This window comes from Bombus terrestris, chromosome 18 (genome assembly GCF_910591885.1).
Source record: "Bombus terrestris chromosome 18, iyBomTerr1.2, whole genome shotgun sequence".
NCBI classification, from domain to species: domain Eukaryota; kingdom Metazoa; phylum Arthropoda; class Insecta; order Hymenoptera; family Apidae; genus Bombus; species Bombus terrestris.
The window spans coordinates 3,862,407-3,890,125 of NC_063286.1; the positions used below are offsets into that span (position 1 = coordinate 3,862,407).

At 27.2% G+C, this 27,719-nt stretch overlaps 8 protein-coding genes and 1 long non-coding RNA gene across 18 annotated transcripts in view; 4 read left to right on the top strand and 5 right to left on the bottom strand.

Moving 5' to 3' along the window:
* Positions 1 to 1,742, bottom strand: part of LOC100651821 (latrophilin-like protein LAT-2) — a 73,305-nt gene extending 71,563 nt beyond the window's left edge. The window contains exons 1-2 of one of the 4 annotated variants that reach the window (XM_048414045.1): positions 1,697 to 1,742; positions 742 to 1,136 (exon numbers count right to left, since the gene is read on the bottom strand). The gene's annotated coding sequence lies outside the window, so the exon portion shown is untranslated. Of the gene's footprint in view, positions 1 to 741; positions 1,137 to 1,243; positions 1,400 to 1,696 lie in introns of those variants that run through there. The other 3 variants (XM_048414047.1, XM_048414046.1, XM_048414044.1) reach the window with 3 other exon arrangements.
* Positions 1,743 to 1,895: 153 nt separating this feature from the next.
* LOC100645473 (codanin-1) lies at positions 1,896 to 6,309 on the bottom strand. 3 transcript variants are annotated; one of them, XM_003402167.4, is made up of 10 exons: positions 6,134 to 6,307; positions 5,312 to 5,606; positions 4,949 to 5,225; positions 4,703 to 4,863; positions 4,031 to 4,627; positions 3,744 to 3,971; positions 3,278 to 3,640; positions 3,033 to 3,198; positions 2,673 to 2,941; positions 1,896 to 2,581 (listed from the first exon to the last, which is right to left on the bottom strand). In XM_003402167.4, the coding sequence occupies exons 2-10, from the start codon at positions 5,591 to 5,593 to the stop codon at positions 2,426 to 2,428; spliced, it is 2,499 nt and encodes an 832-aa protein (XP_003402215.1). In that variant the 5' UTR covers positions 5,594 to 5,606; positions 6,134 to 6,307; the 3' UTR covers positions 1,896 to 2,425. The 3 variants fall into 3 exon arrangements, with proteins under 3 accessions (XP_003402215.1, XP_012173643.1, XP_048269994.1); XM_012318253.3 differs by having other exon boundaries at positions 6,033 to 6,307; XM_048414037.1 differs by having other exon boundaries at positions 2,570 to 2,602; positions 6,134 to 6,309.
* LOC125386863 lies at positions 6,310 to 7,088 on the top strand. The gene is made up of 2 exons (XR_007227345.1): positions 6,310 to 6,417; positions 6,881 to 7,088. It is a non-coding gene; the product is annotated as an uncharacterized LOC125386863 (long non-coding RNA).
* On the bottom strand, positions 6,438 to 9,601 carry LOC100645780 (cathepsin L). Its single transcript, XM_003402169.3, has 7 exons — positions 9,445 to 9,601; positions 8,325 to 8,436; positions 7,802 to 7,954; positions 7,525 to 7,728; positions 7,123 to 7,328; positions 6,909 to 7,060; positions 6,438 to 6,816 (listed from the first exon to the last, which is right to left on the bottom strand). The coding sequence occupies exons 2-7, from the start codon at positions 8,418 to 8,420 to the stop codon at positions 6,596 to 6,598; spliced, it is 1,032 nt and encodes a 343-aa protein (XP_003402217.1). The 5' UTR covers positions 8,421 to 8,436; positions 9,445 to 9,601; the 3' UTR covers positions 6,438 to 6,595.
* A 1,068-nt stretch (positions 9,602 to 10,669) lies between these two features.
* Positions 10,670 to 11,937, top strand: LOC100651624. The gene is made up of 4 exons (XM_012318279.3): positions 10,670 to 10,808; positions 11,011 to 11,231; positions 11,546 to 11,689; positions 11,753 to 11,937. Exons 2-4 carry the CDS (start codon positions 11,094 to 11,096, stop codon positions 11,819 to 11,821), a joined length of 351 nt encoding a protein of 116 aa, XP_012173669.1. The 5' UTR covers positions 10,670 to 10,808; positions 11,011 to 11,093; the 3' UTR covers positions 11,822 to 11,937.
* On the bottom strand, positions 11,827 to 13,096 carry LOC100646082 (trafficking protein particle complex subunit 5). The gene is made up of 3 exons (XM_003402172.4): positions 12,749 to 13,096; positions 12,376 to 12,685; positions 11,827 to 12,289 (listed from the first exon to the last, which is right to left on the bottom strand). Exons 1-3 carry the CDS (start codon positions 12,913 to 12,915, stop codon positions 12,191 to 12,193), a joined length of 576 nt encoding a protein of 191 aa, XP_003402220.1. The 5' UTR covers positions 12,916 to 13,096; the 3' UTR covers positions 11,827 to 12,190.
* On the bottom strand, positions 12,490 to 17,667 carry LOC105666697 (WD repeat-containing protein 6). 3 transcript variants are annotated; one of them, XM_048414035.1, is made up of 14 exons: positions 17,526 to 17,667; positions 17,219 to 17,396; positions 16,956 to 17,129; positions 16,749 to 16,893; positions 16,419 to 16,667; positions 15,932 to 16,346; positions 15,718 to 15,864; positions 15,225 to 15,634; positions 14,948 to 15,130; positions 14,362 to 14,873; positions 13,717 to 14,159; positions 13,340 to 13,505; positions 13,146 to 13,235; positions 12,490 to 12,571 (listed from the first exon to the last, which is right to left on the bottom strand). In XM_048414035.1, exons 1-13 carry the CDS (start codon positions 17,590 to 17,592, stop codon positions 13,181 to 13,183), a joined length of 3,144 nt encoding a protein of 1,047 aa, XP_048269992.1. In that variant the 5' UTR covers positions 17,593 to 17,667; the 3' UTR covers positions 12,490 to 12,571; positions 13,146 to 13,180. The 3 variants fall into 3 exon arrangements, with proteins under 3 accessions (XP_048269992.1, XP_020723207.2, XP_048269993.1); XM_020867548.2 differs by having other exon boundaries at positions 12,490 to 12,803; XM_048414036.1 differs by lacking the exons at positions 12,490 to 12,571; positions 13,146 to 13,235 and having other exon boundaries at positions 13,390 to 13,516.
* On the top strand, positions 17,539 to 19,945 carry LOC100645896 (putative glutathione-specific gamma-glutamylcyclotransferase 2). 2 transcript variants are annotated; one of them, XM_048414052.1, is made up of 3 exons: positions 17,539 to 17,557; positions 18,106 to 18,310; positions 18,715 to 19,945. In XM_048414052.1, the coding sequence occupies exons 2-3, from the start codon at positions 18,176 to 18,178 to the stop codon at positions 19,252 to 19,254; spliced, it is 675 nt and encodes a 224-aa protein (XP_048270009.1). In that variant the 5' UTR covers positions 17,539 to 17,557; positions 18,106 to 18,175; the 3' UTR covers positions 19,255 to 19,945. The 2 variants fall into 2 exon arrangements, with proteins under 2 accessions (XP_048270009.1, XP_003402219.1); XM_003402171.4 differs by lacking the exon at positions 17,539 to 17,557 and adding an exon at positions 17,737 to 17,866.
* Positions 19,946 to 20,800: 855 nt separating this feature from the next.
* Positions 20,801 to 26,662, top strand: LOC100652061 (cyclin G). 2 transcript variants are annotated; one of them, XM_003402060.4, is made up of 7 exons: positions 20,801 to 20,957; positions 23,596 to 23,843; positions 23,942 to 24,358; positions 24,438 to 24,692; positions 24,777 to 24,985; positions 25,120 to 25,187; positions 25,284 to 26,662. In XM_003402060.4, the coding sequence occupies exons 2-6, from the start codon at positions 23,724 to 23,726 to the stop codon at positions 25,163 to 25,165; spliced, it is 1,047 nt and encodes a 348-aa protein (XP_003402108.1). In that variant the 5' UTR covers positions 20,801 to 20,957; positions 23,596 to 23,723; the 3' UTR covers positions 25,166 to 25,187; positions 25,284 to 26,662. The 2 variants fall into 2 exon arrangements, with proteins under 2 accessions (XP_003402108.1, XP_012173665.1); XM_012318275.3 differs by lacking the exon at positions 20,801 to 20,957 and adding an exon at positions 21,850 to 22,024.
* The last annotated feature ends 1,057 nt before the right edge of the window (positions 26,663 to 27,719 follow it).

Consider the following 27,719-nt stretch of genomic DNA (forward strand, 5'->3'; position numbering starts at 1 on the left):
GGCGAACATTTATAACTACGCGTAACCGTTACTAATAAACCAAGCTAATCTATCACGTATAACAGGCGAAAAGGCAACATTTTCGCCTCACTTCAATCTTTATCATTAAAATCGATTAAACATCGACGAAAACAATACAAATGCTCAATTTGTTTTTCTTTACGCGAATTCGTCATCGAAAAGCCAAAAATGAGAGAACAAATTTCTTTCGAACGGTATGGAGTTCTCAAAAGAACGTAAACAGATTGATTTTTGAAAAAACTGCTCGCTAATAGCCGCAACGATAGCAAAACTGTGTCTCGCGTATATTTTTCTATCCGGTTTCCGAGCGGACTCGATATTTAAATGTAGTGACCTTATCGTTTTGATTTCCAGTTCGATTCACAAGAATGCTTGTTACAGCTTACAAACAGACCTGCTATATCACCAATGCACACTTTTTTCTGGTACTTAATGCTTTCGCAAAATTTATCTTTATAATATTTACTCTTCGTTATTTTCGCTAATGTAATAATAAATAATATTGGATAATAAACTATCCGATTAGATAGTCGCTCTCGACGCAGCATCCGCTTGTGAGAAATTACTCCCGAGAGCAATTCACGGTAATTTTACACTCAAGTGAACGTGTTCCTTTAATTAGTATTATATAGAACAGGCTAGATGTTACTTTCATTGATACGTATTAAAAATCACATGATCAAAACAATTGAAGAACAAACACTCGGAGAGGAAACTTACCTTACGAGATGGAGAAATAGTTGGTTCGATGAAAATATATGGACAGACGTTGCGCGATTCCATGGATCGTTTGACAGCCTCTCGAGCGAGCCACGTGTCAGTAAACACGTGCTACAAGAATGCAGATCGCGTGTTCCTTTGAATTAACGGGTGCTCTTGGAGGAAAGAAAGTTCCTGGAGTAGGCCGCATTGTTCGACACTCGTCGGTTGCGCCGCGTGTGCAGCAGCATCCTCGAGAACGTGTTCGCGCTCAGACACCGGTCGATCAATCTCTTTTCGCTTGCGAGAGCTGGATGCACAGGATCGTCTTTCTTTACCCACCGAGCGACCCACCGAATGAGTAAATACACGCGATCGAAATATACACGCGAACGCAGCTACTCCGATGCTACCACCTGTCAACATCACCGTTTTATCGTTTTCCCTTTCTCTCTTTTTTCTTATCGACATCTTAGATTCTTAGTACAACGAAGGAAAATCCCGCGAAACACTAGATATTTACCTGTTATTAAAAAAGATGCGACTTCTATTGCAAAATATCGCGTTCGTTTCGTTAAGCTACCGACCGACATTCATGTGTCAAAGTGGTCGATCTATCTAATAGAAATATTAAAAAATTTAAGATTTCATTTCTCAGTGACATCGATTATTCTTCTTAATTATTTGCACATTAACGCGTCTAAAATAATACAATGTAAGTCGACAAATGATAATGCATTACTAAATCATTACAATATATCACCTGTTATGAGAAATGAATGACAATAAATAGTTACGTTCGTTTGAAGTATGACCGAATTTGTATAAAGAAAGCACATCTTTTTTTGTTCTACATAATAATTAACAAACGTATAAAAAATGACAGGATCACTCGAAAAAACACGTTGCTGATTGACGCAACGTGATCATCGATACTAGTATTTAATGAAAAATTACGAAGCAACAAGATACGTACAAACTCCTCGAGCAACGGCGGCGAACTGCAACGAAATTTGTTCGCGCTCAACTCGTTCGCGCATCCTACGTTGCGCATACACTCGAAGAAATAGTGGGGAATAAAAGTATTTGAAAAAAAAGGAACTCATAGATCAATTATCAAAAGTGTGGAAAATGGAAGGTGGCAATGCAAGGATTATAATCAAAAAATAAAAATATAAAAAACGAATTTTTCTTTATTTTACGTTTCGTACATACGAAAAGTTAATATTTCGTCGTTAACTACAAAATACGCATTTATCCATTAAAACGCAATAGTTGATGTCAAACATAGAAACGAGTATATAACGTTACATTTAAAAGTAATTTGATAAGTAATTTTATAAGTAAATTGAAATCCGTGCATATGTACATGTACAATGCACATGTACAGATACAATGATCAACAATAAGTAGTGCTGCTAAATACAGAACCAATCAAATCCCAGATTTCAAATTTATGGTATTGTTTTGCAAGTTCAACAATTTATGTACTTTAAAATAAACTGAAATTCGCTATATCGATTTACAACTATATCGTAATAACAATTTCCGAAATTACTGTATATTGTAAATATAAATCTCTTTCACCTACTAAATTAATTAATTAATGTACAATAATTTACATTCATATATGCACAAGAATTGTAGAATTTATACAGTATATCAGCCCACGAAGAAGCCATAAGTATAAAGGATCAAAAGAACATCAGTCTATGGGATTGTAATCACTGCAAAACTCTATCTCGTTATACGTTTCAGCTATCCAACCAAGTAGATATTTTACTTTCTCTGTTGTTTCATCTGATGCTTTGAAATCTGTTATAACTTCCATTAAACATTTTGATAGATGCTTCAATATAGGCTATAAATAAAAATACAGAAACTGATAGCTTGATATAAATGATAATTGTCATAATCTATTTTAATATGTAATAGAAAAATAAAATATTTACCACAGGCCAGTTCTGTCTAAATAAAGCTACACATTGATCGCTAAAACTGTTAATATCTAAAACATTCTTCTCTATTAATTTATTAATAAATTTTCCAAACACTGTCCAAACTTCTTCTTTCTCTGGTTGAGCTAAGAGCATAACGTTTCTAGAACTAAGTATTCTATGTATAGGCGAATCTGATTCCAAAGTTTTACAACGATTCATTGCCCATACAGTTATAAATTTTTCTTGAACTTTTGGAATAAACAGATCACTTCGGTAAGCAACTGCAAATATAAAAATCCAGGATTTTTTTCGTATTATGACAATAATTAATAATGAATCATATATATTATTAATAACTTAATATTTACTTACCTAAAAATAACGCAAAGTCTGTACTAAGAGAATATAAAACTTTCTCTGGCCCCACAAGTAAATCAGCTCTTTCATTTAAAGTCTGATATAAATTATCTAATATAGTTGAAACAATCGTTATTGTTAAAGAATCACCGCCATTATCAAGTATAACCCATATAAGTTCCTATAAAAGTTATAATACAAAAACTAATAAGTTTTAATGTTACTCTATTAAACGAAATATCAAGCATGTAAATAATTACTCTCAAGTTATCAGTGATAGTTGTTGGGCTCATAACATTTGGGTTATGTTTCTTTTCTTCAATAGGATGGAGTGGCGCATTATTCCTTAAAAATCTATTTAATTCGACTTCCATATCTTTTATAAATAATGAGCCACCCACTATGTGAGATTGTATCCATTGATGTATACGTTCCATAGCTAATCTCGTAGCAATTTTAGCACAAATTTCTTTCACAGGTGTTAACGAATCCTCCGCTAAAAGGGATTCTATACATTTAGTTACCCGTAATTCACAAATTCCTGGTATAGATATTTCGCACTGCTCTTTCAGTTCTTTAGACATATTCGTAGCCAATGTATTCATATCAGTTGTCACAATTGCCTAAATGGAATAATATATGAATTAGCTAGATAATTTAAAAATATATTTAAATATCACAGTATTTCGTAGTATTACGATGAATATAGAAAATTCGAAAATCTACCTTAAAATCTGTAATGTTACGTTGTTCCCCGAATTTCTCAAGTTGTCCTTCGATTTTCTTTTTTTCCAAAATCTCCCTAAAAATATTCAGATTTGTTTCTCTAGAGGCCATTAACAAAGTGTTACATATATGTTTCACACAAGTTGATGCAACTCGCTCTGATACAAAATCAACAGTTTTTCGAGTAGATGCTGGTTGTCCGCCAAAAAATGCCTCTTCCAATTGCAACTATTGAAATTTAAATATTAAAATTTTTCTTAAGAAACAAGTCTAACCGATAAACTTACCTCTAAATGCTTTATATCTGCACTCTTAGCAGATTTGTGAAGTTGACTAGAAACTGGTGTAATGTGTTTATTTGAGTTGTAATTATTTAGATTTGTATTAGAATTTGATACAGATACGTTTAATCCAACCAATGGACAACATATGCGCAACGTTCTTTCATTAATTATGTCCAATTTGTCTAAACTACATTTAGTTGATGTAACAGACACAGTCGACTCTCCTAATAGCATATATTTTTGCTCATGATATTTATCAGGTTGTTTCAAACTTCGCAATTCTCTAACTTTATATATCTTTTGCCACATAGAATACAAATCCTTTGGAACATTTGGTAATTCAAATAACCAACTTAAAGTAGATTTAAGAAGAACTGCCGTTTGTTGAGAAATAAAACTGTCAGATGTTGAAAAATCAAAATGATTTACAGCTTTATAAATATAATATAAGAGTTCCAAAATTTGTTTATAATATGGTAAACGAAGAGACACAGTATCCATCATAGCCAAGTATTTTGCAATCCAAGGTACAGTTAATGATAATTTTCCTAATGCTATTGCATTATGTAGACAAACATGTAAATTTATTGCTGGCACAACCTAAATAAAAATCTTAAGGTTAATTTCGTTTATTAATAATAAAAGAGAATATAAAGCAGGAAGTTTATTACTTACTTTGCTTCTAATTTCTACTTGAGTTGCTATTAACTCTTTAAAATTGTTTGATTCTGACCTATATGGTAATGATATAAGAAAACCTAAAACTTTTGCAAGGAGCCTTAAGCTGGATAAACAAGTAATAAAATTTTGTTGTGTTCGCTCATCAACTATTGTTTCTGTTACAAAAGAAAATAATATAGTTATATCAATAATAAATGGAAATACATAACTTACATTAATGCTATATGTATATATTAATACCTGAATCTTCTATTTCACTATTGTTAAACTGAGTATCGTTCAATTCCATTATCTCGTGGATTAAACAATTTTCTAGATGAACATAAAAGATTGGATTAAAAGCAAATAATATAAAGTCTTTGAAAAATTCTTGTACCCCAGGGAAAGATGGTTTCGTAATTTGATTTTTGGAAGGCTGTGGAGTTACTAATCTCTTTTGAAGCTGATCCAATTTTTTCGGATTTACATTTTTCAATGTCTTTAAAACACTTATGCTTTCATCATCTTCTACCTCTGTCTGAAAATAATAAAGACAAACTAAAAAATTAGTATCTAAGCAAAATAAAGAATATTTAAACATATAATTTTATTAATCCAGCTTACCTGTTGCCTATTTTGTATACATGAAATCAAAAGTTGTGACTTAAATAATCTTGCAAAATGATAATAATTTATAGCATCATTGTGTAATGTCAACATAGTTCTTATTTTACTTCCTAAAGCTATTTGAAATATCCATCCAGGTACCGAATGATTTTTTTCCCATATCCTAAATATCTCATAAAAACTATCTCTTTGATTTTTAAATGTCTGAAAAGCAGCTACAGATGGAAAATTTTCACGATTGTCTGTATCTATTTGAAAACATACATTTAATTCACCCATTATGTATAAGTAGCTGCAAAAAAGAAAATAATGTATATATTTAAAAAATTGAACTTTTACTTGTAAGAAATGATAATTTGTTACATATATCTTTTCTTAATTTTTTCAATTACATTCAAGAATTTATATTAAAATAAAAATATTTGCCTCAACATTGATTGATATATTTTAGAAACATATAACAATTAGAATAAATAAATGTTATATAACAATTAATGAAAAAACTATTAGATGAAGTATTTTATATATAAACCTTATAAATAATGTAAAATTGTTAACATATTTTATTTATACAAGTATAAAATAATTTTCAAAAACAGTTCTTTAAGTAAACATACAATCGCATGTGCAATTATAAATATCGTGTAAACAGTTTAAGAGAAAAAATATTTATATTGTATTTAAACAACATATTTCTATACAAATCTTTTAAACGTACTCATTTATCACCGAATATGTACATGGAATAAACGTCGACCAATTTTGAAATCAAATAGGTTATGTTTAAACTGTAAATATGCTTCAATATAATATACTAACACAACTAAAACTCGCACAATATCGATTCATGCATTCATAATTCGTTAGTTGATAAAAATTTTACAATTTTTACATAAGGCTATATTTTACAACATGAATATATTAATGCCGTAGCACTCCACATTGTGACCGGTGATGGCAACAGCTTATGCATAGGCCTTGGCAGTCTCGGCACACACTAATTCAATGGCATCCATCTTGCGTTTAAAACTTCAACACATCAATTTAGTGTTAAAGCCACTTCATAGATATATATGGATATGTATATATAAAAATTTTGAAAGGTAATATTAAAACAATGTAATATTAATAAACATTTCTTTTATTCAATTAATAAAAAAAAGTATATTTGCTTTTTTTGATGTACAAACAGAAGCTTAGATATGTTCAAATACTTATTAATTTTCGTTTTCTCACTTTTTGTTTGCATCTTAGAATATTATTCATAAAATTCTTAACAAATTATCCTTGAGATCCAACAAGAGGATAACTAGCAGTGGAAGCAATACCACAATGGTTCAATTTATTCCTAGCCATTTTAATATACCCATTATCACCCCATGTTTCACCCCAACTATTTTTTACTAGCCAGTAATCCTGACCATTTTCATCAGTTCCATATCCTACTGCTAATACTCCGTGATCCAAGTTTTCTGAAGAACATTCTGGTTCATAATAGACTCCTACAATTTAGACATAACATTTACTTTATTATAAACTAATAATTGGTTTAAATTCATAATTCAGCATCAAATTATATAATGAAGAAACAAACCTTCGGAATAAAATTGGAAAGACTGATGAGAAGCATCAATAGCAACAGAGACTGGACCTATAGTAGCAACTGCTGCTTTAAGCTTTTTCTCATTACCTTGAGGAATGTCTACATAACCAACATCACGGGCACCACTATTTGCTGCGTTATATCTACACATTATGAAATAATTAATCATAGTAACTAGGAAAAAATCTTTTCTTATAATACTTACCTGCATTTATCATTTTCAGCTTCATACGGATAAGTAACTTCAGTATCTAAACCTTTATTATCTTTAATATATTGAAAAGCTTGATCCATCAGTCCTCCATTGCACCCATTATTGCCATATTTTCCAGAGCAATCAATTAAATTTTGCTCACTTAAAGGAATTAAAATTCCTGTTCGTCGAAAATGTTGTCCTTCTAATGCGCCGGTCTATACAATGATTTTGATCGATTCATTTCATTAAAACTTGATTACAATATATTACAATTCTAATTCTAATTTTTTAATAAATAATTCAATAAGTAAATTTATTAAAAACATTAAATATATATCTTATAATTTAATTTTTTTATTTGAATTATTATTGATATCTAAACTATTGTATACTGTTAGTCACAAAACTTACTGCAGAAAATGACCAGCATGACCCACAATGTCCCTGATCTTTGACAGGAGTTACAGCACCATGTTCTCTCCAATCTACTGTCTTTGGTAACACTACATTTGCTGGTTCAATAAATGAAGCTGCTATAGGTAATCTCTCAGATCTCAACTGAGTATTTATGCTTTTATTGAAACCATTTAACGTATTCACAAACTCATGATGAAGCTAAAAATCAAATTATTCAATTTTCAATATATATACGTAATATAAAGCTATTTAAATTTTGCAATTTATTTACCATGTCACCATATTTATTCATCTTTAATTTATATGAAACCTTTTTCATTTCGTAATTCCCATTATGTTTAGCTATTTTATGTTTATTGTCCATAAATATCTTCATCCTGAATCTTTCCTCTACATCATTTTTATATACCTTATTATGTTCCATCTAAAAATGAATAATACAATAAAAGGTATATCTCTTTATTTTATCGTAATTTATGATCATTTATGTTATTGTTATTATAAAGGTTGTTTTATACTCTAAAATGTTTTAGAATGTGATATAAATATTATGCTATAAAAATAAACAAATGATCATATTTATTTCTAGGAAAATACTTTATCTGCACATAGAGATATATATGCTGATAAAGGTCAACTGCAGACCAGATACATTTCATATACAACGGGACATTTCTTATTTAAACAATATAACTGATTCAATTTAAGACAAAATTTTTAACGTATTACACAAGATATATCAAAATTATTATTGCATTATTAACCTTTTTCATGAAAGCAATGTATTTAATTACCTTAAATGTTGTCCATTCTTGATTAACCAATTCAAAAAAAGAAATAGCTTGTGCTGTAGCAAGTACTGCTACAATTAAAAACAGAAACAGCTTCATGATTTTGCAATTATATCTGAAAAAAATATATACAAATTAAATTTTTTATTAAAATATATTATCTTCTATACATTTTATTTCTAATCTTTCTGATCGTTTCTAAATTTGTATCAAATGTTTTCTACCATTATACTGTTTATAAAAACAAAAGTCGAAATTTGAAAATCTAAATAGCGCCATATTTGTATCAATCATTAATTTCATTTAATAAAATGACGTCTTTGTGTTGTCTGTTATCGAAAATATGTAAATATTAAAAGGAATATTTATACGGATAATAGTGCAAAGTGAAAATATAAATCAATTTTACGTAATGAAATTATTAATAAAAATTTAGATAATGACAATAAGAAAGGAAATTTTTAAATCATATAAAAATCCTACGCTTAAAATCCTTATTCTTTATAAAAAATATGTAATTACATATTTTGTTGACCTATGTATTTCCGCGATATCTACCATTACTTGTATACAAAAATTTCTACTACGCATAAAATTATACACTATATCTATCATTGTCATCGTACGAACAAAGACATAATATGATAGTCATTAATTGGAATTCTGTGTAACAGGAGCATATCAAATGTTTTATCGATATATTTATATCGACATCACATACTTGTGATCTCATTTACTCATTTACTAATGAGTGTTGATTAATCATCTCAAATTAATCATATGACAAAGAACAAAAAGAAACAATTCTCTAACTCCTAATATATGACGAACAAAGCACGATCTTTTTGCGACAGGCATGTAAATGGATTTCCGCAACCAGTATAATTTTATAATACTCGGATTAAAATGAAATATTTAATTGTCCAAAAAAGGATAAGGTTACATATTTAAAAAAAAAAAAAAAAAAAAAAAACTATGAATGAAAGAAATGTCAAATATTGTCGTAAAATATAATTCCTGAAAAGTATAACAATAATGTATAAGTTATATACATTTATAGTTATGTCTAATTACGATTCAATATTAATGACATGAACGACGAAGCAAGTTTCAAATGTCTTACCAAGAATAATTTAATTGCTGAGACGATTTGACGCAAAACAATTGATACACACAACGTAGGTATGACCCGTTATTTCAGAATGGCCACTAACCAATAGTAACCGCGACCTTTCAGACTTCAGATTCCTAACTAGACTGCTGCAAATGTAAAGCGCTCTCTCTTCTCTATATTCTATAGCTTCCCCTTCTACTACTTGATTCATCATTGGTTCTGTTGTGCGATAACGTCTCCCAACTTCCAACTTCCAACTTCCGCGTCCATCACGATATTATATGACTCATAAGAAAAATAAGAACATTATTAATATTATTTAATTTATTATTTAATATTTTTTATAATATTATACATTTATTATGTAATAACTAAATTAATAACACAGTTTTAATAAAATTTCAAACCATTGGGAAATACTGGAATATAGAGTATCGGATAATTTTTATCTATTCACACGCGTTCGGATATTTTATGTAAATCGATTTGAATATGATCTTCCAGAATACATTGCAGTTGTCATTTGTCATGTGATTTTGATAAATGTAGCAACCCAATTTCAACATATGTATCTATATGTGAGTAATATATTTTATCGCAAACAATGTTTACGCATTTTTTACATTCAATCTTTATAATCTTTCATCGACACTATTTAAACTGTTTATTTAACTATTCAAACTATTCTTACAAACAATAGTAATGTAGATCTAACTAGTAATTCTAAATAAATAATATGTCAATAAGCGATAATGTAAAACAGACATAAAGTATAATTATCGCTAAATGTATATTTAATTTTAAGATTATCATGGACGAAAGTCCAATACATTAAGCGAAACTACTAATACTACTACTACTACTATTTATTGTTACTTTTTATTCCATACATATAACAATTAATAATTATTTTATTTATTTTTATTAATCATTTTTGTACAAATCAGATATATACGTAGTTTATCATAAATATTATGTAGTTATATGTTTATGATTAACTTTCCATTTTTACTTACGTGTTATTACTTAAATTGAATTCTAGATATTAAATTTAACGTAATCTCTAAATTTAATTAAAATAGTACGTATCAGAAAATTAAAAAGTATTATTATATATTATTATATTTATATATCACATACATGTATTAAATATTATATATATTATATATGTCGGAGATGGAAGGATACCGGAACCTTCCCTTTGGAACTTTAAGAAAACTCCTTATACTGTACTCTAGATTCTACCATAGCCATAACTTGTATTAGTTCGAGATTTATGAGTGATAGTAGATTTATAGTGAGCTTGGGCTCGAGGCGACAACCAGTTGTCGAACGTAGCCGCGGTCAAGGAATGGACGTTTTGCTTAACAAAGGCATGGAGTAATTCTATAGCTTTCCTTAAAAGAAATAGTTGTAGCGGCACGCGACATATATATTAACAACTAGTTCATAACATATTAACAACTGTTCATCAAAGACTTCCTTAACATAAATTCTAGATATAGATTCTACATATATATATGTATGTATATACATATTTATCAAAAGTATAGGTAGTCTATGTCGCTGTTGCAGGTTACAGTTACAAAGAGTCCTAAGCAGTTTTTGCGATTTGTCACGTATTCCTTCTGAACAGTGCAAATTTTCTGCTACAAAAGATGTGTGCACAGAAAATAGAATCCTACGATTTATCACCAAAACAACGATCAATACTAGAATGGAAATACGCAAGAAGAACTCAATTACGTCAAAAATATTTAAAAGAAGTTCTCAACCCAACGATGCAAGTAATGCCCGTATGTATTGAAAATTTGTTAACCTTACTTATATAGATTTAATAATAATTTCCGTTGTATCTGAAAAAATGTAGCTCATTTAGATTCATATCTAATTATGTAATGTATGCTTAGTTATTTTAGGTAATTATTAATTTAATTGTGGAATAGTCTCATAATTTTATGCAAAAAATGTAATTATGTAACAAGTATTGTATTTTTCTCATTTATATAAATTACACGAACATATTGTTAAAAATCACTTTAATATCAATTTTGTTAATTACTAAAACACCTTATCATATTTGTATTAAATACGTAATTAATTAATATAGGTGGATAGTGCAGTTCAACGATTAATTTCATTGAGACATAACCATGATTATGTTTCAAATGTAAAGTTTCTGCCACATTTAGTATTTGGTTTTGCGTGGATTGGAGCTATATATCTTAGTGGAAGATTTCTCAAGAAAGTGAAGGTATATTATTAAATGTTTGTTTAATGAGTATACCATGAACATAAAATTTTTTTTATTTTATAGGAAGATGAAGAACATTTATATCGTACTGGTCAAGTAGCATATGTTGATAGAGAATTTAAATTTGGATAATAACATTTCTTTTTCCAATTGTATATTTGTAGATCTTAAACTTACAATATATATGTCAGTACCTGTACTCTAATACAATAAAATATAAAATGAGTATTTCATTAGTAAACATAAAATGCTATAACTATGTACATGTCATTTTATTTGCTGGCATTTAATTTTCACACATATGATTCCATTTTCAATTAACGAACGAAAATTACTATGAAATGCTGAAATGTTTATAATGTGTGAAAATAATTTAAATCAACCACAAACAAAACTAAGGGATTCTTTTTTATATTTTTAATTCAAAGATATTCATTTCTTAATTGCATTGGAATATAAAATTTTATCTTATTACTTTTAATTTCTTTCCTATGTCTTTAATTATCGATCTTCGAGTTGTTTATCACGAGCAACAACTGCATCATCAAATTTAACCATGTATGTTGTTCCTTTATGCCAATGTGCAGTGACTTTTGCTTGCTATAAATGCAAATATTTCCAATTAATTCATTACCCAAATAATTTTATAATTTAAATAGTGATATTGACAAAAATTTAATACTCACAAAACCACAATCACAAAGGATAGCTTCAACTATACCAGCAATAAAAGAAGCACAGTTTAGACTTCCTTTATCTTTTGGAACTGATATAAATTTATTTACTAGTGCTTCTTTTTCTATGATATAGTAAGTCCGTTCATCATCATTTGCATGTTCTAATTTATCAGCTTCACGACCAAACAATGACTTCCATACCGTACTTTTAATAAATAATAAAATATTTAATAATTTTATCTCGCGCTTTCCACCTTTTTCCCGTACAACAAGTAAGTCTGTTACTCTATGACCAACCTCTGTACCTACTTCTGCCAATCTAACCAATGAATAGAAAACATTTGTATATAAGAATTTTTAATGAACTTGATTATTTACATACTTATTTTGTAATTCTGGTACGGTGTAAACTCGATTTTGGCAGTATTGTACAAGTTCTGAAAACAGAAGTGCGAAACAACTCAAGCTAACCTCTCCCTTTCCCTTACTTAATGATTTATCAAGTATACTTGTTCGTGTTCGAACTGCTGATATTGTAATACTTGTCATTTCTATAAAATATTTAATATCTAAAGTAATATTTCACTTTCTTATAAACGGTAACAAACTTAACACGACAATCGAATTAATAGCAAAAATTAAGTTTATCTGATAGGTTCGCCATCTGGTGATAGTAAACAGAATTACTTATTTAAGCGAAAATGATAAAACTAAATAAATATATATATATATATATATATATGCTATTTTATTAATAAATTTTCAAGAAACGATATTACCTGACATCATTGTTTTTTATAATATATATTTCACATTAGAGAATTAATATCTCAAATCCTTTACCATACACACATATGACTGATTCATCACTAAAACAATTAAATTTTAATGCCAATATTATTTAAACATTAATCCGTTAAAACATAATAATGCAGATTATCGTAATTAAATATCATAGAAGCAATAAACATACTTTGAATTGTACCATGAAGTTAAGCCTTTTACATCTGTTACAAATGTAAAGATTTTCTTCAAAAATGTTACAGATAAAATGCTATTGTTATAATCATAATGATACATATTTACTTGCTGATCCACTCCAACGCTAAAAATTGTATTTCTTTCGTGAAATATTACTCCTGGAAAATATCTTTTCAAATTAATTGAACTTTTATCAATAAATTATTTATTGATATTATTATTTATATATATTATTTACATTTCTAGCTTACTTTATTTTATTTTTATTCGTTTATATTTTCTAATTGTAATTTTACAAATACAGAATAAATATAAATAATGTTAAGCATTATTTAAAAATATATACTGACATAAAAATTGTAAACATACCTGTAATTTGAGCAGCATGTGCAGTCGCAGTACTCCATTTTGATAACAATGAAATATGTAATTCTTCCTTCTTACTCTCTAACTGAACGTTAAAACAAATAACATTAAACAAATTATCATCACCACCAGTTGCTAACAAATATTCGCTTTTTTCAATCACTTTTAGGTCATATGAATTAATTCCAGATTGATGTAAATCAAACTTTGCAATGAACATATTTTTACAGTTGTAAAATTCTTGTTCTTCAATTTGTGGGCATATTATAATCTTTGAAATAATATCGGTGAAATCAATAAATCGACCGATTCCATCAGTGGACATTGTTAAGACAATTATTTTTTCATCATATGTTAAAACAGTTATTTTTGTTATACAACGATCCACACACTTTACATGTGCTTTGAGTGAAATACTTTTCATAGTAATATCATACAAAAATACTCTGCAAATAATATTTAAGTAAATATTTGAATAGAAAAATACCTTAATTTTCAAAAATTCATTTTGTATTACAAAAAATAAAGATTATATATATTTCTATGAATATTAATTTAAAATTATATTTCTATGAATATTCATATGCACAAGTATATTTGTATAAGATACTACATTGTAAATTCATAAATATCAAGCAAAAAATGTACCTTACAAATCCATCTGCACAAGCAACAAAGAGCAATATATAATGTAAATTTATAGAGCAATGATAAACTTCAATATCCATATATCGACTCTCGGGTTGCATATTATAAGAATATTTAAATTCTCTCCACTGTTTTTTATGATAACGATCAAATCCATACAACATGTGAGATGTAATGTCATGACAAGAAATATCTGTACTTTGTAAGGATGTTTTATTATCTTTTATATCAATTTCCCAAACTTTTAACTGTGCTCTTCCACCTCCCGAAAAAATGAGATATTTATTGCAAAGAAGATTAGTTTGTAAATTTAAACAATTTATAAATTTAACACTAGAGATATGACCATCAAAAATACTCAATGTTTGAAAAGTGAGATTGTTTTTCATCAGTGTACTTGAGATGTAGCTAATGCGAAGAGTACTATCTTCACCTCCAGATATGAAAATATTATACTGACCAATTTTTGATATTGGATTGATGCAGTATATTTCCTTTGTATGGAAACCATTCTAAAAATTTAAAAGAATATGTTTTTAATTCCTCTGAAAAAGTATAACATTTTCAGTATGAAGAAATTACTCACCAATAAAACCGGCAATATCAAAGAAGTTAATGAAAAATCAGATATATATACTTGCTTATTACGAATATATACAAATGTAATAAGTTCATTTTGTAACATACAATCCCATGATCTATGCCCACCACCACAAGGAACTCTTATCAAAGTTCGATGGTGGGACATACTATATATTATAAATTCTACCTATAAATAATAACGACGAAAGATAAAAAATGTAAAAGAAAATATGTATGTACATATATATGTATAACATCTGTTTAAATACATATGTATGTACCTCTTTAAATCCTAGTATAAGAACATCATCAGAGGATTTTAAATGGCTGCTAATCCAATCCATTGGCATCTTTTGTTTATGTAAAGCGCATAATAACTTTGCACTTTTATATTTATTTAATTCATAAAACTTTAACATTCCATCACGACCAGTTGATATTAATTTTGAATTCGAAATTATGAAATTTTGAATACCAATTTTTCCATGAACTTTAACAAAAGTTTGGATAGGTTTGTTTTTTGCTTCAGGTACATTTGCTCCATTATATGATACAGATTTTTCAAGCTCAAATACATGCATATTTCCAGTTCTATCTCCACACACTAATAGTCCTTCATATAAAACAGCCGCTGTTAACCAACGTTCTCGACTATATGGTAACAAACATATTGATTCTATATTAATTAATCCTGTATAAAATAAAAATTGTAAAAATTAATGAAAATTTAAATTTTACTAAACAACAGATTATTCTATATTTCATAAAATATACCTCCTTCTGTAAAATTAAATATTTTTAAAATTCCATTGAGGCCACAAATTACTAATTTATTATCTCCTAGCCACTGTACAGAAAATATTTGTGATTCCATTATCTTTGTTTCTATAATCTGTTGTAATTCTTTATTAGCTGCAACTTCTAAAATCGTTACATACAATACTCTTAACGATTAATGCAATTTTATCAATCTTTAGTATTACTTTACCTTTGTATATTGTTATATATCCATCTCTTGATGCAAAACAAACATAGGTATGGCATAAAGAAACCTCCATAACACAATATGTACTATATTTCTTTAAATACAATGACCCTAGCAGACTATTATAACAATTGTTAAATATAAATAAAGTACCATTTTCATCAAAAATTAAAAGGTTACCACTTCTTAAGTAACAAACATATTTTGGCAAAGTGCATGTATGTACTTTTGGTATTAATACAGCTTTTTGAACATAATCATTAACAAAAGGCCATGCATAAACTGCACCATCAGCACCACCAGTGAAGACACTTTTATTATCGTTTGATATGTCAATACTCCATATAGCAGCACCATGGTGAGCACAAATTTTGTTAAGTAGTTTACCATCCAATGACCAGATGCATATAAGAGAATCCTTCGATTATGAACATGAAAATAAATAATCTTTATTATCAATTGTTTACTGTGTATACAGAATGATATATACCTCTCCTATTGTAAATAAAATTTCATTTTTAATAATAGATTTCCACACTCTAGCTGTATGACCAAACATTGTTCGCATTAGTTTTATATTAATTTCTTTCCAATTTGTATTCACTGATTTTCTTTCCAATGTAAGCTTACAGTCTTTACTTTTGTTGTTACTTATTTTCCATAATCTGACTGTTCTGTCATCTGAGGTAGAACAAATAATTTGTGTAGCTATATCATATGTGATTGAAAAGATTACACCCTAGAATTCAGTTCATTTGCATTCTTAAACTTTAACATAATGCATAAAAAAAGACATTGCTTTAGGTAATATATTACGAACATTATGCCCTTGTAAACGATGTAAAACTGGAGATATTTTAGAATGACAAGTATAATTTATTTGCCATATCAATATTTCCTGATATACAGTTCCACTAAAAATGATTAGATCTCTATTACTGTTATTTAACATGGAGCCAGCATATCTAATAATAAAGTTAAGATTAATGTTAAAACACTTTGTTTAAATATATAAATATAAGGATACAGAATACATCTTTCTTCGCAACATATGCTTTGACAGCATTCACTAGATACGTTATAAATACAAACATTATTGTGTGCTAAAAGAACACAGAGATAATCACATTCATCAAATATCACCCATTCTGCTGTCACAATCCAATCATTAAGTCTTTTTTTATTAAAATATTCTTCAATTCTAAAATATATACTTTCTTATGAGTATATAGATAAATAAAGTATAATAATTAATAAAACAAATATTATATGTATAGTACTTAAACATACATTAATGTTTCTTGTTTATGGTAAATTTTATATGTAGAAAAATAGTTAGCACCAAATACAGTTAATTTGTTATTAGGACCCTCAACAATTCCATGTATGTTATATGGATAAAGACAATTTATTTTTTTTTCCAATTTGTATGTATTGGCATTAAAAATGTATAGTACACATCCCATACCTATGTACAATTTGAAAAGGAAATTATAAAAATTACAAAATATAAATATGTATTACTGTTTAAATAGAAAAATGAAGATTTGGTTATAATTTTTATTTATTGTGAAAAAATTACATGTATGATACTAACCTACAAAAATGAAATTATCAACACAGCGAATGGCAAGTACATCGGTACATAGAAATTTCGAAAACATTTTAAATATCAAGTTTTACTATCAAATACTTTTAATAACCGTATATCAAAATAAAATCATTTGTTCGTCAATAGACATTAAAACTTATACATTTAAATCAATATCAAAATTCGTTCTCTCTTCACATACGAAAATTTGAACATTCGCGTGATTACCTGATATACTTTCATTAAATATGTATATGTACTGTGTACTATGTACATATATGATGTTCATAATTTCTCTCAATATACATACTAATTTAAAATTATTTTGGACAAAAAATTAGAAAAAGGTATTTTTTAAATAATAAAAATAGCGTAATGTCGAAGGAACAATAAATTTATTCGAAATAATTATATTTCATAAACCATTATTCAAAATTTTAGTGTAAAGTATATTTTGACTGTTTTAAAACTTTTACTAAATAGTCTATGTATCTGTCGTCTTAATAATTTAATGTGAATTCAATATTAAATATGTTTTAGGAGAATAGGAAATACTGTCTTACTTGGAATTTATATATTTTTACAGAAAAATATAATTTTAAATGAAAAGTTCAAACAATCATTAAGGCAATTACTATTTAACAAGAAAAGTAATAATGTGGGTATTTGGTTATGGTTCACTGATATGGAAAGCGGACTTTCCTTACGAAGAAATTCTCGTTGGATACATCAAAGGATATATCAGAAGATTTTACCAGAAAAGTATAGATCATAGAGGAATACCTAGTAGAGTACGTCTTATAATTATTGTGTGTTAAACTTCTTTAAGTAATTTCTTTCACTTAAAACATCTTTTAACATTTGCGATTAAATTATGTACGTTTTTTAAATTTCAAATTTCAAATTAATTTGGGATTTTTCTTTTTTCTTTTTTTTTTGTGTTTTACAAATAATGTTTTGCAATTAATGGATTAATCAGTTTTCTTTAAGAAAAGTAAAAATCAATTTTTGTAATTATTTCTTCATTAATAGAATTTGATATGTGTGTGATTATTTAAAAATAGTGTTTAAAAATTTAGATATTACATTAAATATAAATTATTTTATTACTTATTAACAATTCATGTTATGTTGTCTTTTATGTAATGTATAATATGTAGTTTTTAAGTATACAAACAATGGTATTTTGTTATAGCCTGGTCGTGTTGTAACATTACTTAATTCTGATAATCCTAATGATGAAGTATGGGGTGTTGCTTATAGAATATCACCCCAAAATATAGATAAAGTAGTAAAACACTTGGATTACAGAGAAAAAGGAGGTTATGAAAGAAAAAGTGTTCTCTTTTATCCATCTTATTCCATTAAAAATACTGCACCATATTCTTTAACAAATAATACTTTTCCAAATGATCTTAAAAATAAAAAACTATTATCATCAGTTTCAGAAAATATGCCATTTTATATTACAATTTACATAGGTGGTGAAGATAATCCAAATTATGCAGGTGTAGAGGACATATATACAATAGCAAAACAGATATTAGTGTCTCATGGTCCTAGTGGAACAAATACAGAATATTTATATAATTTGGCATCTGCGATGCGAGTAATAGCACCAGGTATAAATGATGAACATTTATATACACTTGAGACAACTGTGAAAATGTTAGAGCAAGAAAAAAATACGGAAATGAAATTGGATAAAAATTTATGTGATAGTGAGAATGGATAAGAAATGTGTTTCTTTAATAATATATTTCAGAGCTGAATAATGTAACCAAAAGTTTGTACTTAAAACTTTGGAAAATAGGCAAATTATTTGTATTATCTGTGTAATTAGAAAAAATAAATAAAACCTTTGTATAGTATGAAATTTTATATCTTCACATAATATAAATAAAAGTAATCTATAATTGATAATAGAAATGTATAATAAGAAAAGGATGTTATTTTTATTATAATATATTACCATATAGTATTCTTGTTTAAATATCTATTAATTTGTACATAATAAGAATGAATGAATGTAAAAAGCTTCATTTTATAAAATGTATAAATGTATTCAAAAATCATTCTTGTTTACTATTTATACATGTATAAATATATATTATGTTAACTAATGAAGTAGCATAACAAATGTAAAAATTAAAAGCTGACTCATAAACTACATCTATGGAATACTAATAGTTTAAAAAATTTTTTCTATATTATATTAAATCATCTGATACTACAAAAATGATCACATACTAATAACTTATGTATACTTAAGGTTCCTAACTGTAATATTGAGAAAGGAAATATCAAGAAGAAAATGATTGTATCAGTAGATTTTAAGAAAAATATTCTACGTATTGCTGAAATACATATATGTGCATCATTTCAAATTTTTAGTATTGTAATAAAATCAAGATTATTAATCTACATTATTATTACTATTAATTATTTATTATTTATCTTGTTTCTCCTTTCAGACCTTGTGAAGCTTTGGTCTTTACATCTTATCATCTATTTTTTTCTAATATTTAGCAACACAATGATATTGATACAATAAGATAAGTAAAATATTAATAAATTTAACATGTAAACTTAAGATCCAGTAGCAAGTTAATACTGCTACAATAAAATAAAATATCATATACATAGATATAAATATTTGGGGGAAAAGGATGAGTGATATTTGGACGAAACATAAGACTTCTGGGTGATTAAATAAAGGTCGCGAAAGTTTCTCAGAGTGATCTTTGACCAATCGGGCCATTACAATTAGGTAAATTACCCATCGGAAATGTTTGCATTTATTGCACGTTCGACTATTGAAAACATGATAATCATAGAAAATTACAGGCATTGTTACCATTGCTGAACAAAATCATGCTAAGTGCTAATGTCCCAACTTAAAAATAGCCTCTCGTCTTCGAAAGAGGGTGTCAAAAAGTTATCTACGGAAATCCTCACTTTTTTTGTTCCTATGCTACGTAATTGTGCTGTCTTCTGCCCCTATATCACGGCACAATCATTAATCTACATGTTAATATTATTTAATACCAATACCGTCCCTAACATTAAATTTAAAATTATGAAATAATGCTATATTCAAACTAGATTTATAAATAGAACATTCAATTCTAAAATTAATGAAAATTATTCGAAATAATATAACTGTAATGAAGATAATAAATTATCTAAATATAGTGACATCATATTTAAAATTTTTCGCGGAGAGAGTTACGCTTATGGAAGGACTATTACGCATGAGCGTCTAGAAACTAGTAATGATCAGCTGAACGTTCATGACTTCGCCATTTCTTATTGTTAAAACAACTGTCAAACAGAACAGTTCGTTCGTGAATCTGTTTCCTATCCGTATCGACAAATACGATAAAAAAGCCAAGATTGGGTGATCTATCGACGTAACAGCGTTTCGGACGCATCCGGGTAAATCTTTGCTTTTTTTTTGTAAATATCATTGTAGTGCATAAAGTGTTTATAAAATATATGTTCAAATGTCTAACTAAAACAAAATGGTGGTAATGAGAACAGAGAAAGAGTTCGACGAATATACATACTGTGTATATGTACTTCTAATTATTTGATTATTTATGATATGTCTTCTATATGATATAATATAAATTAGTTAAGACGATAATGATAAAGCTTTTGATAATACTATAAAATTGGAACTTTACATATAACAAATAATTGTGATAAAAATCTAATTTTTCTTTCTACAAATTAAATGACAGGAATAAATGAGATCTCTATCGTTCTTGGCGTTTGAGAGTAAATAGCATAACATTTATTTACGATTAGATAAAGAAAATGTGGATCGCTATGAAATTTATTTAATAATGAAGTATGATAAATTGTATAAACTCGTGTCAAATATAGCAAAAATAAGATGAGTTACTCTGTGTGTGTGTGTGTGTGTGTGTGTGTGTGTGTGTGTGCTTGCATGCGCGCGCGTCGCGTGTATGTATATATATAAATATAAAAGATAAAAACTATATTCCACAGACTCGCATTCAACATTTTACAGTTTATGTTTTCATAAAGTTATTTTTTATTGCTCATTATCTAGAATACATACATTTTTATTTTTGTTGAAATAATTTGTTAATTTTTATTTAAATGATCATTGAAATTCTATCATTTGCAAATAAATAATTAAATTCGTTTATTAACCGAAGATTTCATACATTATTTGGTCTTAATACTGCTTTACAGTTAACTTCGTCTAAATTCGTGCATATTCGTAGTAATTCGGATATCGCTCATCCGTGACGATTCACATAGTAGATGCGAATTAACAGTATCATTCGAATACGTGATTATATAGAGTGTAGCTTTGCTCTTCGTAGGAGCTCGTTGCTCTTACGTAAAGAAAAAAAACAATATATACCTATAGATTTTTGATGATTCTGTGATTTCATAATACCACATTGTCTAAAATAAATGATAAGTGTGCACATTAATTTGCTGTTATATATGGGAAAATATTATAAGTATGTATTTTGTTACTAACAACGAATTGATCGTTGATCAACATAAACATTTTTTCCGTTAAGTACATACATTAATTCTTCATAAATTGCGAGGATCAATCTCTTTATAAACAATTTCCTTTGTTTTATATCTTTCATTATTGTTTTATATCTTGTCATTACCCATAATGTAATTCAAATCAAGCATCTCGTAGTAAGTGATAATATTATGAACTAAACCATTATTTCATATATTGTTTTATGGTTCGCTTGCATATTTTCATTGCTAATTACTATCACCAATATAGTAGTGTTTAAACAGCTTTTCGGGTCAGTGGAATTTATATCTTTATAAACATATATATGTAAATATGTGATTTTAGTTTTTATACATATATCTTTCCAAAACTAATATTTTTATTTTTATTTTTTTTTATTTTATCCATGTTTCAGAACAAATTTGCATTAAACTTTTAATTTCAGTTAGATACTTTTCCTTATATTTAACATATTTAATTGAAAATATTTTTATTTGGACATTTTTGGCTCGTTTTGAATTGACGTATGATACAAATAATCGAAGACTTAGACGCACTTAAGTTCTTTTAATTCTGACAGTACATTGCATCAGCTGGTTATATATCTTCTCGTTTTGTCGTTTTGATAATATATGACAATAATACGACTTAAGTATTACCAAATAAATAAATTACACATTTCTATTCGATATTTGGCATTAGAATATTCTCGAAAATTATTTTACAGTAGCCTATTATTACATTATAAACTATCGTTATATTATTTTACCTTATTTTGCAAAACTATTTCCTTATTATATCTATGTCTTATATTTTTACAATATTCGATTTTTTTTTTGTAATTCTATACCTTTATTACATTATCATTTTGTTTACATGATTTTGGAAGCGCTATTTATAAAATAGGACACTATTCTAAATTGAATTCTTTTAAATTAAACCAAAAATAATAAATTCAGCCCGTTTGTAATAATATATTTAAATATTTTACAATGGCTGTAGTTCTACAAAAATATTATCACGGCAAAGAATTTTGACTCAATTTATTTTAAAAATGGAATCATGTAAAAGAAAAAGAACAAAATCGAAAGCGCTCGAAGTTATTTCGAATTATATATAGATGATTTTCTAGTACATTCTTGAAACTTTCAAGTATATAAATCTATTGATGGCGCGTGGATGCAAACTCGCACACCTTACACAATAGCAAAGAACAGAAGTAAAAATAAAAAGCTGGAATAAATTTTTTACAAGTTTGAGTATTAAAATAATATAGGAACAATTGTCACGAAGAAAATATGGTCTTCTTATAATGTATTAAAGAAAAAAACTATTCTGATATTTGTTATTTCTCTGTAATTTATTAAAATAGTTGAGCAACTTATACAATTTTTCGACTATATTTATGTTATTAAAGAATAAGTTATTTATCACAAACTGTTACGTTTAATTCAACATTCTAGAAACAATGTATTTATTATCTTTAACATAATAATTTAGACAATAACAGATCTTTTAAACAATAATTTTAATATAAATATTTTCTGTTTATAGATACAAGGCTAGCCAGCTGCGCCATTCTTGTTGTGTGACATTCATATCATCAGCCACACTACACATATTTTGCATTGCTTTATCTTTTAATTATTGCTGTAGTGAGCTGTCAGTCACACATTGCAGGAATGGACACATCGGGCTTGCCTGTACCGGATGCAATCCACCCGCTACTTGAACAATTGCAAGAAGCTTTGGTTCTTGAAGTAAAGTATCAACCTAACCTTCCGTTACCTAATATATCACAAGTATGTATATAAATCATATAAAATAATAGAACGATTGGATATCTGTAAAATATTATAAGTAATTTTGTTTTATATGAAATATTTTTTTCTCCTTTCAGAATGATGACATAACAATTGGAGCTCGTGATGGATCAGCCCATGTTTTAAGGTGTTTGAAAGTATGGTATGATCTACCATCGGATGTATTTTTTGTTGCCATCAATTTAATGGACCGCTTTTTAACAAAAATGAAAGCAAGACCAAAATATATGGCATGTATCAGTGTATCTGCTTTTCACATAGCTACTGTTCAGTTAGCACAGTCACTGGATGCTGACCACTTAGTCTCAATTTCTCAGTGCAAATGCACTGGAGGTGATCTTAAACGTATGTCAGAAGTAATACGGAATAAGTTAGAATGGGCACCTGGTACTCAACCTGTTACATCTTTAACTTTTCTTCGTTTATTCAATGCAATGTTTCTTGCAATCGCATCACAACTAGGGCTAGGAGACATGTATACCAGTATTGTAACGGTAATTATTTTTATTTATGTAAAAATAGAAGACTTGGTTATATTAATATAATGATATCAATTTCATTGCTTTATTTTAGGAATCTGAGCTTTTACTTAGGTTAGAAATGGTTGCATGTGATGGTAATTGTGCAAGTTTGAAGTCATCGGAAGTAGCACTTGTTCTACTCTGCACATACTTAGATGGTGCAGTGAACCGATTAGATACTAATACAGATATTCCCATATCTACTACTGCTATTTCTAGTTCCTCTACTATCAATACATCTGTAACATCAAGGCATCAAATGCTCAGACTTTTGGACTTTGCTATAGAACTTCAGAAAATATGTAAGGTAACGTTATAATAATTTAGTGAATTTTAAATCTTGTAAATATAATAGGTAAAACAATAAATGATTGGTATATTGCGTTTGTAGATTTCAGATACAAGCTTCTTTTCTACACATGAAGCTGTGGGTGCTGTATTGAGCAAATATAATGCTCAGGAGCAAACCCCTCACAGGCAAAGACTGATATGGAGATTATCTTCTCGTACAGCACGTCTTTTACGTCCAACTGACAAATTTACTTCTGTATTACCTGTTATCGCCGAACACACTCCGGTTCCTTCGCCGAGTAAAATTAGGTATACTTTCTATGCTCGTATGTTTGCATAACATTAAGTTTAGGAATTAAATTGAATATAAATACTAAGCATTTCGATAATTTGAACAAATATTTTTTATATATATTAATAGATTTACAACTTCCTTTTTGTAGAAAAAATCGTAAGTTCGGTCGACGTCATGGAAATAAGAGACGTTAAGTGGCAGTATTGAGGCCTTAAAGTGAGTTACTATATTATCATACCAATTATAACTATAAATGTTAGTAAAGTACGCGGAATATATTACAACTATATGTGATGGTGGATTATTTTTAAGGTGCTGAATCAGGTGTTTAATATTTATTCAACATACCGAACAAGAGAAGAAATTAGACTTTAGTTTAAAAATAAAAATAAATTTTGTTAAAAGTTAAATAGAAAGTACAAATATTAATGTATTTATGTCAAATAGCAACAATTTGAAGTACCTCTTTTTATGTCAAAATTTGATTTTCCATATATGAAATGTATTGAAAGACACACACACACACACACACACACACATATATTTTCTACTTGTATCATACATTTTATAAACGAACGAGGAATTTCATTCTCGAATTTATCAGTTATTGCTATTATATGAAATACGTGAGAGCGAGTGCCGTAAACGAAAATGAACAAGTCATATGGTAGTAACATTAATGTGATATAATGTCCTTTATAATTCGTATATTATGAATAGAATATTATAAATATATGCATACACTTGCAAAACGTTAAAAACACAAAGAAATTAATTATATGTGAGTATAAATATAAAGTTAAAAAATTATTTTAAAAAAGGTAAATTATAAAAGATGAATGAAATTATTTAGGATGATCAAAATGTTTAATAAATTTTAATGCTGAAAATTATGCAAAATTTAAATTACTCTTTAATGTTTTGTTGCGAGATTGTATTTATGTATCTAAGAAGCGTACGAATGAATGTAAATAAGACATTTTTTATTAAATGAGTTTCGAATATCTTCGTTAAGAAAAAGAAACGTAACTATGTATTTACATTAAATGATTTAACCTTTTGTGATCAAATTGTTATTTTTACATCTCTTATCACACATTTCTTTCAGTGGATATATTATTTCGATGTTAATAATTAATTATTAATCTTGTTATATGTTAATTGGCTATCGATATTTAATAAATTGCAATTAAAAGAATCTTAAAAAGGAACAATTGCCTTCAATATATGTATGTAGGTCATACTTAATTTAAAAATTAAATAATGTTTTTGTACAAAATTCTTAGACAGTATTTCAAGAATATTATATATATATTACATGTTGTGAATAAATACAATTAAGAGCACAAAAGGTTAGTAACAATTTTGAAAGCTTTGAGTGAACATTTTTGAAAATCAACAGAAAAAATATTAGCTGTGAAAGTATAATTACATGTAAAATTAATTTAAGATATATAGTATTATAAACTAAGAATAAGAATATTTCAAAGCCACAATTTGTGATAGGATTTTTTACTGACATAGTTCTTAAATGTGGCAAATTACTGAAATCTAACCACAATAGTCTTAAGCATTTAATAATTAAATTTTTCGTCTATAATAATTCATTATCTTGTCTTTTACATTTTGTATCACTCTTATGGCATTAAAATGAATACAGAAAACATAAAATAAACGAAACTTCAAATGAAGTATAAATGACTTATATATTAGTAATATTTCATTCAATTGTTAGATAATAAAACAAAAAATTAGTTCCAGAAAAGTAAAACAATTATGTTTTTATTGCTTAAAAACTGCTTTACTCCTTAATTACATATATATAAATGTTATTTATAATGTATCCCACAATATTACAAATTAATGTCATATTTAAAGACAAAAAGATCAATTTTTACTTTATGTATTTATATTTTCAAGTAGTTTATGTTAGCCATAAGTAATATTTATATGCTCTCAAAACTTTCATTATTAAAGTATTTTATAGCATCAAATTATTAGATGTTAAATAATTGAAATATGAGTCTTACATTTTATTATTAATTGTCAGCCAATATCGTTAATACTAAAATTTATCAAAAATAAAAATTCTGGTAAATATATCTTTCTATATTATGTTACCTAAATAAATGTATAATATAAAAAGTTTTTTATAAAATAATCTTCTATAAAATACAATTCTTTTTATCTCATATCGAAAGAATTATATTTAAATATGAGGTTAATAAACATTTAAGAGAAATATTTTATGAACTACTTATTTTTGACATATAATTATTATATAATAATTATTATGAGAAACATAATACAAGATAAATAATGTCATAAATTTATTTGAATAATTTTATGATCCATAGATCACAACTTATTATATTTTTATTAATTATGTTGTTTCAAAATATTAAGGAGTTATTATTCCAGAAAAGACAAATATTTTTATTTTAACTTTAAAAAGTCCGTTATAAAAAAACCTAAAATGTCATATATTATATACATAAAATTCAAATATATCTAAGATTAAAAGATCTTCCTCAAAGTGTAATTAAGAAGATAAAATATAAAGTGCGCATGTTTATACTTTGTTTTCAAAGTAACTTTTACGCGATATACTATTTTGAAAATAAAAATATAATTGATAACATACAAGATGATTTTCTCACTAATTTAAGGGTAATGCCGCCAACTACATTACGGTAACAATAGTAACAATGTCATAGGTATGTGTGACATATTTTGTACCATTTTCAT

Bases quoted from the DNA above. Each gene is read 5' to 3' on its own strand.
- LOC100645896 (XM_048414052.1), top strand. From the start codon at position 18,176: ATGTGGGTATTTGGTTATGGTTCACTGATATGGAAAGCGGACTTTCCT. The intron at 18,311-18,714 runs GTACGTCTTATA...ATTTTGTTATAG, and splicing joins ATAGAGGAATACCTAGTAGA to CCTGGTCGTGTTGTAACATT.
- LOC105666697 (XM_048414035.1), bottom strand. From the start codon at position 17,592: ATGTTTTCGAAATTTCTATGTACCGATGTACTTGCCATTCGCTGTGTT. The intron at 15,131-15,224 runs GTACATACATAT...TATTATTTATAG, and splicing joins TTATACTAGGATTTAAAGAG to GTAGAATTTATAATATATAG. The intron at 14,160-14,361 runs GTACATTTTTTG...TATTATTTGCAG, and splicing joins TGTGCAGATGGATTTGTAAG to AGTATTTTTGTATGATATTA.
- LOC100646082 (XM_003402172.4), bottom strand. From the start codon at position 12,915: ATGACAAGTATTACAATATCAGCAGTTCGAACACGAACAAGTATACTT. The intron at 12,686-12,748 runs GTATGTAAATAA...TTCATTGGTTAG, and splicing joins GTACCAGAATTACAAAATAA to ATTGGCAGAAGTAGGTACAG. The intron at 12,290-12,375 runs GTGAGTATTAAA...TTGCATTTATAG, and splicing joins TCCTTTGTGATTGTGGTTTT to CAAGCAAAAGTCACTGCACA.
- LOC100652061 (XM_003402060.4), top strand. From the start codon at position 23,724: ATGGACACATCGGGCTTGCCTGTACCGGATGCAATCCACCCGCTACTT. The intron at 24,693-24,776 runs GTAACGTTATAA...TTGCGTTTGTAG, and splicing joins AACTTCAGAAAATATGTAAG to ATTTCAGATACAAGCTTCTT. The intron at 24,986-25,119 runs GTATACTTTCTA...TCCTTTTTGTAG, and splicing joins CCTTCGCCGAGTAAAATTAG to AAAAAATCGTAAGTTCGGTC.
- LOC100651624 (XM_012318279.3), top strand. From the start codon at position 11,094: ATGTGTGCACAGAAAATAGAATCCTACGATTTATCACCAAAACAACGA. The intron at 11,232-11,545 runs GTATGTATTGAA...TAATTAATATAG, and splicing joins CAACGATGCAAGTAATGCCC to GTGGATAGTGCAGTTCAACG. The intron at 11,690-11,752 runs GTATATTATTAA...TTTATTTTATAG, and splicing joins GATTTCTCAAGAAAGTGAAG to GAAGATGAAGAACATTTATA.
- LOC100645473 (XM_003402167.4), bottom strand. From the start codon at position 5,593: ATGGGTGAATTAAATGTATGTTTTCAAATAGATACAGACAATCGTGAA. The intron at 3,972-4,030 runs GTAAGTTTATCG...AAATTTCAATAG, and splicing joins CAGATATAAAGCATTTAGAG to TTGCAATTGGAAGAGGCATT. The intron at 2,582-2,672 runs GTAAATATTTTA...TTTTATTTATAG, and splicing joins TTAGACAGAACTGGCCTGTG to CCTATATTGAAGCATCTATC.
- LOC100645780 (XM_003402169.3), bottom strand. From the start codon at position 8,420: ATGAAGCTGTTTCTGTTTTTAATTGTAGCAGTACTTGCTACAGCACAA. The intron at 7,329-7,524 runs GTAAGTTTTGTG...ATCATTGTATAG, and splicing joins CATGCTGGTCATTTTCTGCA to ACCGGCGCATTAGAAGGACA. The intron at 6,817-6,908 runs GTTTGTTTCTTC...TCTAAATTGTAG, and splicing joins TTTCCAATTTTATTCCGAAG to GAGTCTATTATGAACCAGAA.